Source organism: Pristis pectinata, chromosome 28 (assembly GCF_009764475.1).
Source record: "Pristis pectinata isolate sPriPec2 chromosome 28, sPriPec2.1.pri, whole genome shotgun sequence".
In the NCBI taxonomy this organism is placed as follows: Eukaryota; Metazoa; Chordata; class Chondrichthyes; order Rhinopristiformes; family Pristidae; genus Pristis; species Pristis pectinata.
Genome location: NC_067432.1, coordinates 96,005 through 113,018, shown reverse-complemented (window position 1 = coordinate 113,018; position 17,014 = coordinate 96,005). Strand labels below are relative to the sequence as shown.

The window sequence follows — 17,014 nt, the reverse complement described above, 5'->3', positions numbered from 1 at the left end:
GTCCTCAAGAACAACCAGAGATAGTTCTAAAAGACAGCTGGGCTGGAACAATATTGCTGCGTTTAGACTCATGTTCAATGCCATGCAGTTTTCTTCTGTTTAACATAAGCCATTTCAGTGTGAAATTAAGAGTGAACCACGATGTCGAGGTCTGGATTCACAAAGGCCAAACTGCAGAAGAGTAGCAGATTTCCTTCTCTATCTGCGTTCTGATTAGCAAACAGGTGCCGAGCTGAGTGACTGTACCAATGAAGTACAGCTGCCTCAGGAGCAATGGAGAAGATCAATGTTTCATCTCAATCTGAGTTTGAGATAGGGATTGAAGTCTTGTTTCAGCTGCCATGTACCCTCAGCATGTAGAGGAAATTAACAGAGTGCCATTAAATTATGGAGATTTTAATCAGCTTCAACAGTAACAAAAGCTGAAGTTTATTTAAAAATATGGATTGTAGACTTCATGATTTACTAACGTCCCAGAGAAATTCCGCAGCATTTTTTTTCTTGCAGACCCATGCCCGTCGCTATATCCTCGTGCACAGCACCAGAATATCAAAAAAGGTCCTCAAAAGTGAACCAAAAATACTCCAACTTCAGTCAAATTCTGTCAGTGCTGCTGCTGGAAAAGTCTGTCTGCAGTGGAGTGATATTGTGTTCATAAGCTGCATATTCAGAGTTCCCAGTGCTGGCTAACTTAAGCTGCTGGGCAGCATGAGAGAGCTGAAATGCAGCATCAGGATGGGCTGTGTCTGGGAGCAGTGTGCACTCACGGTCCAGCATATCTGCCACGCCTTTCAGCAGGTCCAAAAATCCAAATGCAAGGGCTGCCTTTCTCAACCGATTCAGTTCCTGTGGAAGGAAACAGACTCATGGATTGGACGCTTTTAAAATACAATGTGTGCTCAGTAAAGGATTTGAGGCCAAGGAGCACACAGCACCCAGCCAAGGTGTCCAGCTTCGGCATCCATACCATTTTCTTAAACGTACCTGCACCTCAATAAGAGCTTCACTTCAGCACTCAGACTGTTCAGCCATGAACCATGTTAACTGCAGCAAGTCTAGACTGGATCTGGCACCTAGTCTGAACACCAGATCAAAGCTAGCCACTCCCCACTGTCACATACTAGTTAAGATACTTCTGTTCCCCCAATTACCAACAATGGACTGGAATAGATGTACAAGGTACCAGGGACTTTGAATTCCATTAGTGGGCAAGTTGAAGTGGGATCCAAAATGGATCCCCTGCCACGTGAGCAATTTCCACAGAAAATCAGTGATTTTAGAATGGAAAAATTCCATTGATGATCTATGTTAGAATTTCTACATGATACAGGCCGAGAGAGAATCCAAAGAATACTTTGCTCTGAAAGGCAGGGTGAAGCGGTGAATTGTTCAAAGCTCATGCACTCCTGTGATTCCAGTATCTATTTCCAACATGTAATTTGAAGGATAGTCCCAAAAAGGCAAAATATTTAAACACAAAATGCAGCACAGCTTGCGGAAATAAAAATTTTTGTACTTTCAGTTGCCACTTTAGAGGGAATGAAGTTTGCTTTTTGCCCTGACTGTGGATCTCGACTACTAAAAATTATGAAAGGGATTCCACTCACAGGTGAGATTAGAACTAGGGGACATAGTCTCAAGATTCAGGGGAATAGATTTGGGACAGATGAGGACAAACTGCTTTTCCCAGAGAGTAGTGAATCTGTGGAATTCTCTGCCCAGGGAAGCAGCAGAGGCTCCCTCATTAAATAGATTTAGGACACAAGTTAGATGGATTTTTGCACAGTAGAGGAATTAAGGGTTATGGGGAAAAGGCAGGTAGGTGGATCTGAGTCCACAGCCTGTTCAGCCACCATCTTATTGAATGGTGGAGCAGGCTCGACAGGCCAGATGGCCTCCTGCTCCTATTTCTGATGTTCTTATGTACATATTACAATGAGAGAGACCTCTCAATATGCAGACTGTTTATATAATATTTTTGCTGCAGGCAGCAGCCTTTCCATAATCAGCACGCTGAGCAACAAACACCTCGAATGATAAAATCTCAGAGAAAATTATCAAATGTTGGCCACCTGGTGGCCAGGATGTAATAACACTACACAGTGAATATACTTGTGCTGTTGCCCAAGCCTATGGCTTGTGATTGTCACTGTCCTTTAGATTTCAATGCCTGAAAATAGCTAATGCAAATTTCCCAAGGATCAGCCAGTTACCTTGTAGAATGTCTGTGTCTTTTCTGGAAGTTTTCGGGCATTTCTTAAAATCTTCTGAACATCAGTCTGAAGACACGAGAAAGAGGTGATCAAGAGACCAGCTAAAGGCAATAATTCCTTTCTGAACATGTTAGTAAATGGTTGAGTTTCTAAAGATGTCCAGTTGATGCTCCTAATGCTGTGAACCTCTGCAAGGATTATACAGGTAGCTCAATATCTTACAGCAGGTCTCCTTATACCTATGCAGAGAACTATGAGAACATTAAACTCAGCATACAGCCTGCAATACAGAGAACCGTACAACAGAGAAACAAGCCCTTTGGCCCTCAATGTCTGTGCCAAACAATGCCAAATTAAACTAATTCTTTTTCTGTACGTGATCCATATCTCTCCGTTCTCTCCATATTTGTCTATCTAACAGCCTCTTAAACACCACATCATATCTGCTTCCACCACTATGCCCAGTAGCCTGTTCCAGGCATCTACCACTCACTATGCAAAAAACACTTGCTCCGCTTATCTCCTTTAAGCTATCCCCCTGTCACCTTAAATGGCTCTGGGGACTGGGATACCATAGCAATAACAGAAACATGGCTGAGGCAAGGGCAGGATTGGCAGCTCAATGTTCCAGGATACAGATGCTACAGGTAAGAGGAGATGGAGTTGCCTTCTTGCTGAAAGAGGACATAACAGTCTTGAGAGAATAACCTTGGGGGAATCATCCAGTGAGGCCATACGGGTAGAACTTAGAAACAAGGGAATGGTCACTCTGATGGGATCCCCCTCCACCCCCCAGTAGTCAGCGGGAATTGGAGGAGCAGGTATGCAGAGAGATTGCAGCTAGTCGTAAACATAATAGGTAGTATTAGTGGGAGATTTTAAACTTTCCTAATATTGACTGGGCCAACCATAGTGTAAGAGGCTTGGACAGAGTGGAATTTGTGAAATGTGCCCAATAAGGCTTCCTTCATCAATATACAGAGGGACCTACTAGAGGGGATACAACACTGGACCTTCTCCTGGGGAATGAGTTAGGGCATGTGGCGGAAGTGTCTGTTGGCGAGCACTTTGCATCCAGTGACCGCAATTCTATTAGTTTTAAGATAGTTATGGAGAAGGATCTGACCAATTCACAGGTTAGGATCCTGAACTGGGGCAGAGCAAATTTTGGAGCCATTAGGTAGAATCATGCAGAGGTTGATTGGGCAAGATTGTTTGCAGGGAAAGGAGCATCTGCCAAGTGGGAGGCTTTTAAAAATGTGATGTCAGGAGCTCAGGCCCTGCATGTTCCTGTTAGGCTGAAAGGCAAGGCTGGCAGGTTTCAAGCACCCTCACTGACGAGAGATATTGAGGCTCTGGGTTAAGTAAAAGAGGAGGCATACACCGTGCATAAGCAATTGGGAACTAGTGAATCTCTTGATGACTACAAGAAGTGCAGGAGTGCACTTACAGTAAGTTAGAAGGGCAAAAAAAAAGTATTTGAGAAGGATCTGGTAGGCAAGGCGAGGAAAAATCAAGATATTCTATAGGTATATTAAGAGTAAAAGTATTAAGAAAAAAGGTCCCCTTAAAGATCAGCATGGCCAATCATGCTGATTGAAAATGGGAGAGATTTCTTTAATGAATATTTCCCTTGTTTTTACTGTGGAGAAACGATGGAAGCTAAGGAAATGGGGGAAATGAGTCATGTAGTGTGGGCCATGAGTGGGCCATATACGGTTTAGCGAGGAGGTGGTATTGGAGGCCTTAAAGTACATTAAGGTGGATAAATCCCTAGGGCCTGACCTGCTGCATCCTTGGATTATGTGGGAAGCTAGATAAGATATTGCAGAGGCCCCTGCGGAGATGTTTGCTTCATCTCTGGCCACAGGTGAGGTGAGTAGCTTATACGGTACCATTGTTTAAAAAGGGTAGCAAAAACAAATCAGGAAACTACAGGCCAGTGATTCCGACATCAGTGGTGGGTAAATTGCTGGAGGGGATTCTGAGGGACAGGATCTACCAACATTTGGAGAGACAGGGTCTGATTCGGGACAGTCAGCATGGCTTTGTGCATGGAAGTCACGTCTGACAAATCTCTTGAGAGTTCTTTGAGGTAACCAAAAGGTTAGATGAGGGCAGGGCAATGGATGTTGTCTATATGGACTTTAGTAAGGCCTTTGACAAGGTGCCTCATGGCAGGCTAGTCTGGAAGGTTAGATCCCATGGGATCCAGCAGATTGGATTCATAATTGGCTCAGTGGTAGGAAGCAGGGGGTGATGGTCGAGGGTTGTTTCTCGGACTGGAGGCCTGTGTCCAGTGGTGTGCTGCAGGGATCGATGCTGGGACCTTTGTTGTTTGTAATTTATATAAATGATTCGGATATGAATGCAAGTCTGCAGATAAAACTAAAATAATTGGTATTGTAGACAGTGTAGAAAGTTATGAAAATTTACAGGGGGATCTTGATCAGCTGGGTATGTGGGTTGAGGATTCAATTCAGTTAAGTGTGAAGTATTGCATATTGGGAGATCAAACCAGGGTAGGACTTGTACAGTGAATGGTAGGGCCCTAGGGAGTGTTATGGAACAGTGACCTTGGAGTGCAAGTGCATAGTTCACTGAAAGCAGCATCACAGGTAAATAGGGTGGTGAAGGTGGTATTTGGCATGCTGGCCTTTATCAGTCAGGGCACTGAGTCTAGGAGTTGGGAAGTTATGTTGCAGTTACACAAGATGTCGGTGAGGCCTCACTTGGAGTACTATGTACAGTTCTGATCACCCTGTTATAGGAAAGATGTTATTAAACTAGAGAGTGCAGAAAAGATTTACCAGGATGCTGCTGACTTGGGGGCCTGAGTTACAAGGAGAAGTTGCATGGACTAGATCTTTATTCTCCAGAGCATAGGAAATGGAGGGGTGACCTTGATGGGAACCACAGCAGCAGGACAACAGATGGTAGGGTTGATGGGAAGAAAGATGGTATGACAAGACTGAAAGGAAGGACAGCAAGGGACAGGCTAATAACATGGTGGGTCTGATGGGGCTATAATATATTTATTATTTCAACACTAAGAGTATTAAAGGCAAGGAGGATGAACTTAAAGCTTGGATGAGTACATGGAATTACGATGTTGCCATTACAGAGACCTGGATGCATGAGGGACAGGACTGGCAGCTCAACATTCCTGGGTTTCATTGTTTTAGATGAGATGGGGCGGGGGCAGGGGGGTGATAAGACAGGCCAAACGGGGCCATGAAATGTCCTTGATGAGCAGGGTCAAGGATAATCCCAAGGCATTTTATACTTATACTAAGGAAGGTAACTAAGGAGAGGATAGGTCCACTCAAGGATAAAGGAGGGAATGTGTGCTTGGAGTCAGAGCAAGTGGCTGTGGTACTAAATGAGTACTTTGCATCGGTATTTCCAGATAAGAAATTGGAAGATAGTGAAAGCAGAGTAAGCATGCTAATGTGCTTGGACATTTTGAGATTAAGGAGGAAGTAGTGCTGGGTCTTCTGAGAAGCATGAAGGTGGATAAATCCCCAGGGCCTGATGGCATATATCCCAGAATATTGAAAGAAGCAAGTGAGGAGATTGCTGGGGCTTTGACAAAGATCTTTGTGTCCTCACTAGCAACAGATGAGGTCCTGGAGGAGTGGAGAGTAGCAAATGTTGTGCCTTTGTTCAAGAAGGGAAATAGGGATAATCCAGGTAATTATAGGCCAGTGAGCCTCATGTCAGTGGTAGGGAAGCTATTGATGACACATGGGTAGGATTTATGTGCATTTGGAAAGGCACGGCGTGCTTAGGGACAGTCAGCATGGCTTTGTGCAGGGTAGGTCATGCTTTACAAACTTGATTGAGTTTTTAGAGGAGGTGACAACGGTGCTTGATGAGGGTAAGGCAGTGGATGTTATCTATGTGGACTGTTGTAAGGCATTTGACAAGGTCCCTCATGGTAGCTTAATTCAGAAGATAAAATGCATGGGATCCAGGGTAAAATTGAAGTTTGGATTTGGAACTGGCTTGCCCATAGAATATAGACAGTAGGGGTCAAAGGCTGTTATTCTGACTGCAGGTCTGTGACCAGTGGTGTTCTGCAAGGATCAGTGCTGGAACCTCTATTGTTTGTGATATATATCAAAGATTTTGATGAAAATGTAGATAGGTGGATCAGCAAGTTTGTGGATGACACCAAGATTGGTGGAACTGTGGACAGTGTAAAGGACTATCAAAGAATACAGTGGGATATAGATCAATTACAGATATGGGCAGAGAAGTGGCAGATGGAGTTTAATCCAGGCAAGTGTGAGGTGTTGCACTTTGGGAGGTCAAATGGAAGGAGAAAGTACACAGTAAATGGTAGGCCCCTTAATAGAACTGAGGTACAGAGGGATCTTGGGGTCTAGCTCCACATTTCACTGAAAGTGGCTACACAAGTGGATAAAGTGGTAAAGAAGGTGCATGGAATGCTTGCCTTCTCTGGTAGGGGTGTTGAGTATAAGATCACGCTGCAGCTATATAAAAATTTAGTTAGACCACACTTGAAGTATTGTGTGTAGCTCTGGTTGTGCCATTAAAGGAAATGATGTGGAGATGTGGAGACTGTGGAAAAGATGCAAAAGAGTTTACCAGGATTAGAGGGCATGAGCTATAAAGAGAAGTTGGACAAACTTGGGTTGTTTTCCTCAGAGCATCAGCGGGTGGGTGGTGACCTGATAGAGGTTTTTAAAATTATGAAAGCACAGTCAGAATCTGTTCCCCAGGGTAGAAATGTCAAACACCAGAAGAAATGCTTTTGTTGGGTGGGGGGTGGTGGTGGTGGTGGGAGTGGGAATTTAAAGGCAACGTCAGGGGCAAGCTTCTTTTTTTTATATAAATGCAGAGAATGGTAGGTGTCTGGAATGGGTTACCAGGGTTAATAGTAGAATCAGGCAGTTCGGTGGCATTTAAGAGGCTTTTAGATAGAAACATGAATATTAAGGGAATGGAGGGATATGAATAATGCACGAGGAGGACATTAAGTATAAGTTGGTATCAAGATTGGCACAACATTGTGGGCTGAATGGCCTGTCCAGTGCAGTGCTGTTCTATGATCCGATAGAGGTATACAAGATCATGAGCGGCATAGACAGGGTGAAAGCACACATTGTCTGTTTCCCAGGGTGGAGGTGCTAAAAACAAGAGGGAATAGGTTTAAGATCAGAGGCAAGAGATTTAAAAGGGACATCAGGGGTAGCTTCTTCCCACCAAGGATGGTGCATATTTGGAATGAACTGCCAGAAGTAGTGGTTGAGGCAGGCAGATTAACAACATTTAAAAGCAATCTAGATAAGTACATGGATAGGATAGGAGGGCTATGGGCCAAACACAGGCAGATGGGACTAGCTCGCTGGTCAACAGAGTCAGCATGGACGAGTTGGGCCGAAGGGCCTGTTTCCATGCTGTATGACTATGACTCTAATCAGCTCCTGCCTTTCCAAGTGATCATAAATCCTGACCCTCAGAACCTTCAACAACTCCCCAACCACTGATAAAGTTCACCAGCCTGTAGTTTCTAGGCTATCCCTCCTCCCCTTTTTGAACAAGGGGATAACATGTACATGGATGGAAAAGGTTTAGAGGGATATGGGCCAAACGTGGGCAAATGGGACAAGCTTAGATGGGCACCATGGTTGGCAAGGATGAGTTGGGCCGAAGGGCCTGTTGCCATGCTGTACGACTGTATTAGATATCCTCCAATCTTCTGGTACCTCAACCAGGGCTAACAAAGATGTAAAAATCTCCAAATCTCCTTGTTTCCCTTAGCATCCTGGGATAGATCCTGAGAGGCCCTGGGTATTTATCGACCCTAACATGCATCAATATTTCTAGCACTTCCTCCTTCCTGATATAGACATGCTCCAAAATACCAGCGAGCCCCTCCCCTTAATTCTCCAGTCTCCATTTCCTTCACCCTGGTAAATACTGACAAGTATTCATTCACCTTGCTCATATCCCGCAGCCTCACATATACAGTATATTACCTCTTTGGTTCTTGAGGGGACTTTCCTTAGCTATCCTTTTGTTTCTACTATACTTAAAGATCAAGGTAAAGATCCACATGGCCAACCATTAGCTAGTGATGATGATGATTGGGAACTCAAGAACCTGCAGACCAGTATGATAACAACCTACAATACCAACCTGCAGTCCGCTAGGCTTAATCCACACTGTAACATTCTGTGCATAACTGCGCTTTGTCCGTGGCTGAAGGGGAAATGGGCTCTTGCTGTCATCTTCACCATAAGGGTTTTCTTCAGCATCTGAAGTTAATCAAAATAATGATTTTAATGAAATAATGAATCAAATATGGGAATTATTAATATCACAGGGCCCTATATTCCTGTTTAGGAATTCCTACTTCATACGCACCTAAAATGGGTCCCAGCTGTGTCATCTTACCAAGCCAAGGAAGTGGCTCTGGACCAGGCTCGAACAAGGACATCATCAGATTGGATTTCTTTTTGCTGTCAGCCTGTGAGTACAGCATCCCATACCAGTCTGGCCTGGGAAGACAAACTAATTAATAAATCAGTCATCAGGTTCCAGTGAGGGGTAGTAAGATTGATGGGCAAGAGGGAATGAATGAGTCATGAGAGGTGGAAATAGCTTTGCATAATGGTTACCGAGAAATCAGTCATTGACCTTCTTGGTCATCAGTGGCCTTCTTGTTAATGAGTGACTTACAAAAGCCAAAACTGATATGAATAATTACAAGCCAGGAGTGTGTACTGGGTAATGCAGTCACTTTGTACAAAATAATCAAGTACATGGAAAGTACATGGGTCAGTAAGCACTATGGAGCAGAACTGAAGAAAATGACATCAGAAATCCTCCCCCCCCCCCCCACCACCATACAAAGCCAATGCAAAAAGGCTGGAATTCAAGCTTCCCAGAGGAAATTGACCTCTCTGCTTCCCTCTCATTTTCTAGGAAGGCGATCATCAGTCCAGTATAAAGGCGGCCATGAAGTCCCTATTCACACCCAACTATTCAGAAGTAGAGAATTATTGTAACATCTTTCCATGATATTGAATAAAACCTGCTCAATTAGAGTCATTGTTATTCAAATGATGTGTGACTTCACAGGACGTTGGTGTACAGCTCCTCACCCAAGCAGCACAATAGCCACCATCCCTTCTACTTTCAGACTGCCATGGAGCAAGACACAAAATGAAGGCATCTTTCCAGCAATTTGAGAAGCAGAATTCTCATCTTCAGTTTCTTCAGGTAAACCAGTCCCCAAGTCATCACCTTCTACCAAAGCAAAAGAAAACAAACACTCAGTTACCTATTTGCAAACAGAAACACCAGCACACAAACAAAGTGACTCCATGATAACTGCACCCAATTCTTCAAGCTGAAGCATTAAATTTATTTAGAACAGAACAGTACAGCACAGAACAGGTCCTTCAGCCCACAATGTTGTGCCAACATAGCTATTCCATCCTACCTACAGAATGCCCATGTTACTCCATTTTCCTCTCATTCATGTGCCCATCCAAGCACCTCTTAAAAGCCCCCAGTGCATTTGCCTCAAGTAGCAACTGTGGAAAATTTCTTTCCACAGTTGCTACTTGACCTATGGGGTGTCTTCAGCACTTCCTGTTTTTATCCCAACCTTGTAAGGCATCTTTTCCACATTACTCTCTTGCAGAGTAATTCCATTCCCACCTTCATAAACCAAATTCTGATCCACACCAGGATTCACACTATTCTGCTCAGAAACTGGCACAAGGTGGAGTCTCTGCTGGATAGCCAAGAACCATGGAATCATTCCAGAGAGAAATGGCCCATAAGTTTAGTGAATCATAGATCTCTATATGAATAAGCCCCAACAATAGGGCCTGCCCTGTGTTAGTGTAATAATGCTCTGCAGTATCCCTGGGATGCAACTGCCTCACAGCTCCAGGGCCTTGAGTTCCTGTTTGTATCAGAACTAGCCAGTTCTACAGAAGGTTAAAGATTTCCTCATGTCACAGATACTGCTGGATCTGCTGGGCATTTCCGGCATTCTCCTTTTGGTTTCAGTATCAACCCTGACATGCATTTAACAGCTTTAACATGTCCCTTTGTTTATTCTCTCCAACTGCTCTCATTAATCTATTGGCTAGATGGCTCCATAAGCATTGGAATCACCTGGCAACCCTAGCCTCACCCATCACAAATATTCTGTCTGTTCTATCCATCCCTTCCCCAACCTTTAGGCAACTTGTGACTTGTTTTCTCATTTTTCCAGTTCTAATGAAAGAACTTCAATCTGAAACATAGTTTGTTTCTCTCACCATTTTGTTTCTGCTGCCTGACTTGCTGAGTGTTTGCAACATTGTCTGTTTTAATGCCCAGTCAGTGACAGGATGCTACAGCGCGACTTGTGCTCTCTATCGATACTCAGAGTGAGAACTCACCTTTATTCAGAGCTATAGGTAAGACCAAATGTCGAGAGAGGACAGGGGGGCTGGCGATATCAGCAATCTTTATAAATCCCACAATATCCAACTCTAGAAAAGAAAATAAGTGTTTAAAATAAAAAACAGACTTTCCTCTCTCCATGCAATCCTGGAACTTAGATCGGACACTAGGGGGCAACTTCTGCAGGATGTTATAATTGAAAGGGTATACAGCTTTAGGTTTACACTGGATATAGACCACAGCCAAGAGATGCTCATTCATTGAGCGTGCTGAATCTTTGGAATTCTCTAGAGGGCTGTGGAAGCTCGGTAAACGAATTAATTCAAAATAGAGGTCAATTGATTTCTGGACATTAAGGTAATCAAGGGATGTGGGGATAGTGCAGGAAAATGGAGCAGAGATAGATCAGCCATGATCCTGATGACTGGCAGAGCAAGTTTGAAGGACCAGATAGCCTCCCACTGATCGTATTCCTTATGTCCCTCCTACTGAGCTGTGCCAAAGTACTCTTCAGCATTCTATTTATTAGCACTGTAGTTTTGATAAATTGGACAAACTGTAAATCTGCACAAATCCTTCCAGCTTAAGAACGGACAATTAAAAACAGAGCATGAAAATGATCACCTTGCATATTATAAACCTCACAGAAAAACACTTTACCCAGACAAGCAGTCAGAATGTGGAACTTTTCCCCACAAAGTAGTTAGGTAAATGGTACTGATGGATTTAAGGCAAAGGTGGAGAAAAGGAGGATGTGATTAGTGAAGTTAATGGGAAGAAGCTGGAATAATCACCAACAAGGACAATGGGGTCTGGTGGCAGTTTGCATAACCACTTAATGCAATTCTGTGTGTGATGTAACTGTATGCAACCCTGCTCCTTAACTGCCAGTGACCCAAGGGGAAAAATGTTTATTCCTTCCCAAAATAAATAGACACCATGGTAATGAACACCAGACAACTAATTTGGCTTATATTTCAAATTTTGTATCATCAGGGACACAGGAAGCCATTGCATGTGCTTCTTCTGTAAAAGATATTAAATCAGTCTCACTCCCGTCCTCTTCCCCACAGTCCTGCAAATTTCTCTTCCTGTATTCATGTGTTGGATAGAATCACACACAGTCAGGATCAGCTGTGGACAACAAATTCCCTTCCACAATTACCTTCAATTATATTTCTGGATTTTAAGAAAACTTTGAAATCCAGCAACCTGGGTTCAGTTTCAGCTGCTGCCTGTCAGGACTCATCATGGAAAGTATGGATTATGAGGAGAGACTAAAGGAGCTAGGGCTTTACCCATTGGAGAGGAGGATGAGGGGAGACATGATAGAGGTATACAAAATATTAAGAGGAATAGATAGAGTGGACAGCCAGCGCCTCTTTCCCAGGGCACCAATGCTCAATACAAGAGGGCATGGCCTTAAGGTAATGGGTGGGAAGTTCAAGGGAGATGTCACAGGGAGGTTTTTCACCCAGAGAGTGGTTGGTGCATGGAATGCACTGCCTGGGGTGGTGGTGGAGGCTGATACGTTGGTCAAGTTGAAGAGACTGTTAGATAAGCATATGGAGGAATTTAGGATAGAGGGATATGTGGGAGGAAAGAGTTAGATAGTCTTAGGAGTGGTTTGAAGGTTGGCACAGCATGGTGGCCTGAAGGGCCTGTATTGTTCTGTGGACTGCATGGGTTCCATCTGGGTGCTCTGGTTTCCTCCCATGTTCCCAAAGATGCAGCAGTTAGGAGTTGTGGGCATGCTATGTTGGTGCCAGAAGCATGGCAACACTTGCGGGCTGCCCCAGAACGTTACATGCAAAGATGCATTTCACTGTGTTTCAATGTACATGTGACTAAGAAGAAATCTTATTTTAAATTGGACAGTCTGAGGAATATAAATGAAGCAGGAGAGAACTTAAGGCTAAAAGGGGCCATGATATATCCTTGGCGAGTTGGATATAACACGATTTCAATGAGGATAGAGAGAACCACTTATGACTTAATTTGAAAATTGACAAGCAGAAAAAAAGCTGTCTTGAAAAGAAAAAGTCTTGGGAAAAAATCTGTTTACATGTAACCTCCCTGCAGTAATGAGACACCAATGTCTCTTCATAACACAAGCTGCTGGTTACACCAAGGGAGGCCATTGGAAATTGACAAGCAATCTTTTATTAATACTTGTGCAACAATACCCTGTTAAACAATGTAACATACAGTAACAACATAAAACAAGCATATAGATATTAAAAAACACCCTTTATTTGAAAATCCTGCAGGAAAAATAACTTCACTATTGCAAGTCTCTAACCCTCTTTTTCCCCACTGACAATTGTTTTTATAAGCAGCAAGGTTCAGACAGGGCCCGTGAGGAATATAGGGTAGCGAGGAAGGAACTTAAGAAAGGGCTGAGGAGAGCTAGAAGGGGACATGAAAAGGCGGTGGCTAGTAGGGTTAAGAAAAATCCCAAGGCCTTTTTCAAGTACGTGAAGGGGAGGAGGATGGCTAGGGTAAAGGTAGGTCCGATTAAAGACAAAGGTGGGACAATGTGACTGGAGGTGGCGGAAGTGGGAGAAGTTCTCAATGAATACTTCTCTTCGGTATTCACCAAGGAGAGGGGTCTTGATGACGTGGAAGGGAGTGCTGGTAAGGGTAATGTTCTCGAGGTTGTAGATATCAAGAGAGAGGATGTGTTGAAGTTGTTAAATAATATTAAGACAGATAAATCTCTGGGGCCTGACAGGATTTTCCCCAGGCTGCTTCAAGAGGCTAGGGAGGAGATTGTTGAACCGCCGGTAAGGATCTTTGAGTCCTCGTTGTCCACGGGGATGGTGCCAGAGGATTGGAGGGTTGCGAATGTTGTCCCCTTGTTCAAAAAAGGTAATAGGGATAGTCCAGGGAATTATAGACCGGTGAGTCTCACGTCTGTGGTGGGTAAGCTGTTAGAAAGGATTCTAAGGATTTATGAACACCTGGAGAATCATGGACTGATTAGGGACAGCCAGCATGGCTTTGTGAAGGGAAGATCTTGCCTCACAAGCCTGATAGAGTTCTTTGAGGAGGTGACTAGGAAGATTGATGAGGATAGTGCGGTGGATGTGGTCTACATGGATTTTAGTAAGGCGTTTGATAAGGTTCCTCATGGTAGGCTTCTTCTTCAGGTCAGAGGCCAAGGGATCCAGGGAAGCTTGGCTGTGTGGATTAGGAATTGGCTTGCCTGTAGAAAGCAGAGGGTTGTGGTGGAAGGAGTGCCCTTGGATTGGAGGGCAGTGACTAGTGGTGTCCTGCAGGGATCGGTTCTGGGACCTCTACTTTTTGTGATATTTATAGATGACTTAGATGAGGGGGTGGAAGGCTGGGTTAATAAGTTTGCGGACGACACTAAGATCGGCGGTGTTGTGGATAGTGTGGAGGGCTGTTGAAGCTTACAGAGGGATATTGATAGGATGCAGAGCTGGGCTGACAAGTGGCAGATGGAGTTCAATCCGGAGAAGTGTGAGGTGGTACACTTTGGAAGGACAAACTCCAGGGCAGAGTACAGGGTAAACGGCAAGGTACTTGGCAGTGTGGAGGAGCAGAGGGATCTGGGGGTTCATATTCACAGTTCATTGAAAGTTGCCTCACAGGTGGAAAGAGCAGTTAAGAAGGCCAATGGGATGTTGGCTTTCATAAATCGCGGGATTGTGTTTAAGAGCCGCAAAGTGATGATGCAGCTTTACAAAACTCTAGTTAGGCCACACTTGGAGTACTGTGTTCAGTTCTGGTCGCCTCATTACAGGAAGGATGTGGAGGCGTTGGAGAGGGTGCAGAGGAGATTTACCAGGATGCTGCCTGGATTGGAGAGTATTGAATATGAGGAGAGGCTTAAGGTGCTAGGGCTTTATTCACTGGAAAGGAGGAGGATGAGAGGAGACATGATAGAGGTATATAAAATATTGAGAGGAATAGATAGAGTAGACAGTCAGCGCCTCCTTCCCAGGGCACCAATGCTCAAGACGAGAGGGCATGGCTTTAAGGTTATGGGTGGGAGGTTCAGGGGAGATGTCAGGGGGAGGTTTTTCACCCAGAGAGTGGTTGGTGCATGGAATGCGCTGCCTGGGGTGGTGGTGGAGGCAGATACATTGGACAGGTTCAAGAGCTTGTTGGATAGGCATATGGAGGAATGTGAGATAGAGGGATATGCGGGAGGAAAGGGTTAGGTAGTGTGAGGGTGGTTTGATGGAACGCACAACATGGTGGGCCGAAGGGCCTGTTTTGTGCTGTATGGTTCTATAACTTGATTTTCTATGATGCAAGGTTTCTTAGGAACACAGCTATTAAATAATAGCCAAACTACACAAAAACAAGAGGGTAGGACCACTCAAGGACAAAGAACTTATACCTTAGGCGGAGAAAGTGGGTGAGGAACTAAATAAGTACTTTGCATCCATGCTGGGATTTCTGTTATTTGTGATGTACAAATTATTTGGCTGAAAACATAGGTGGGCTGATTAGCAAGTTTGCAGATAACACAAAAATTGGTGGAGTTATGGATAGGGAGGATGTCAAAGGATTCAGCAAGATATAGACTGGTTGGAAATGTGGGTGAAGAAATAGCAGATGGAGTTTAATTCAAGCAAGTATGAGCTTTTGCACTTTGGGAGGTCAAATGTAAGAAGTATACAGTAAATAGTAGGACCCTAAGGAGCATTGATGTACAGAGGGATCTTGAGGTTCAAGTTGATAGGTCCCTGAAAGTGGCAACACAAGTAGAAAGGATGGTAAAGAAGGCATATGGCATACTTGCCTTTATCATTCAGGACATTGAGTATAAACATTGGCAAATCAAGCTCCAGCTGTACAAAACTTTGGTCAGGCTACATTTGGAGCTTCGTGTGCCGTTCTGGTTGTCGCATTACAGGAAGGATGTCAAGGCTTTGGAGAGGGTGCAGAAGTTCACCAGGATGTTGCCTGGATTAGAGTGTATTAGCTATGCGGAAAGATTGAACAAACTTGGATTGTTTTTTCTGGAGCATCAGAGGGGTGATCTGATAAAAGTATATAAAATTATGAGAGGCATAGATAGATAGTCTTTTTCCCAGGATGAAAATGTCAAATATTAGAGGACGTAGCTTTAAAGTGGTGGGGTGGGGGCGGGGGGGGGGGGTGGAGAAGAATTTAAAAGGTATGTATGAGGAAACTTCTTTTGCACAGAGAGTGGTAGGTGCCTGGAACATGCTGCCAGGGGAAGTGGTGGAAGTAGATACATTAGCAACATTGAGGAATTTAGACACACGTGAAAAGGCCAAGAATGGAGGAATATAGACCATGTGCCTGCAGATGGGATTAGTTTACAGTGGCATCATACTAATCACAGAAATTGTGGGCTAAAGGACCTGTTCCAGTGCTTACTGTTTTACGTTCAAAATTCTTAAATTGCCTAGTTGGTATGTAATCCACAGCCTCTGGATTACTTGCCCAGGATAAATATTGCATTGCTTTACCTCTCTGAATGAGTTGCCATTTCATGGTGCCAATCCAATCCCAGTCAGCATAAACCCAGCAATAATTCTGCACTCCCTGGCTCTAACCTGTGTCACAGATATACATCCTACAGGTAGCTAATCCCACATTTTTCAGAGCTGCATTGAGAATGAGGGGTTTCAGTTACATGGGCAAAGATGAGTAACAAAAAGAATGCTGTTACTTTGCTGGCAGTGCATTATAGACCTTCAATCAACCAACAGGACAAAAGGAACCTGACTGTTAGATTAGATGACGGATCAGTTGGTGCAGAAGTAGATGTGATGTGTACAGAGAACGTGAGGAAGGATAGGCAGGTGACGGGGCATAAACGCAGTCAGTTAGATGGTCTGAAATTTGTTTACTTTAATGCAAGAAGTGTTAAGAATAAGGGTGATGAACTTAGAACATGGATCAGTACATGGAATTACGATGTTGTGACCATTACAGAGACTTGGCTGTCACAGGGCAGCAGCGGCAACTTGAGATTTTGGGGTTTAGATGTTTCAAAAGGGATAGGGAGGGGGGTAGAAGTGGTGGTGGGGGGATGCAGGGAAGTGTCATTGGTGACTTCAACTTCCCTAATATTGATTGGCACCTCCTTAGTGCAAAAGGTTTAGATGGGGCAGAATTTGTTAGATGTGGACAGGAAGGATTCCTGTCACAGTACGTGGACAGGCTGACTAGAGAGGCCATACTGGATCTGGTATTAGGCAATGAACCTAGTCAAGTGACAGACCTCTGTGGGCGAGCATTTCAGGGGTAGTGACCACAACTCCCTGACCTTTAGCATAGCAATGGACAAGGATAGGAGCAGACATTATGGGAAAGTATTTAATTGGGGGAGGGCAAATTACAATGATATTAGGCAG

At 44.0% G+C, this 17,014-nt stretch overlaps 1 protein-coding gene across 3 annotated transcripts in view; it reads right to left on the bottom strand.

The window, feature by feature from the left end:
* Positions 1-385: 385 nt before the first annotated feature.
* The window catches only part of ints14 (integrator complex subunit 14), a 33,605-nt gene continuing 16,976 nt past the window's right edge, over positions 386-17,014 (bottom strand). For all 3 annotated transcript variants that reach the window (XM_052040176.1, XM_052040173.1, XM_052040175.1), the window contains exons 8-13: positions 10,646-10,738; positions 9,350-9,494; positions 8,610-8,743; positions 8,382-8,500; positions 2,214-2,279; positions 386-846 (exon numbers count right to left, since the gene is read on the bottom strand). In XM_052040176.1, coding sequence (XP_051896136.1) covers positions 595-846; positions 2,214-2,279; positions 8,382-8,500; positions 8,610-8,743; positions 9,350-9,494; positions 10,646-10,738 — 809 coding nt within the window. In that variant the 3' untranslated portion in view covers positions 386-594. The remainder of the gene's footprint in view (positions 847-2,213; positions 2,280-8,381; positions 8,501-8,609; positions 8,744-9,349; positions 9,495-10,645; positions 10,739-17,014) is intronic.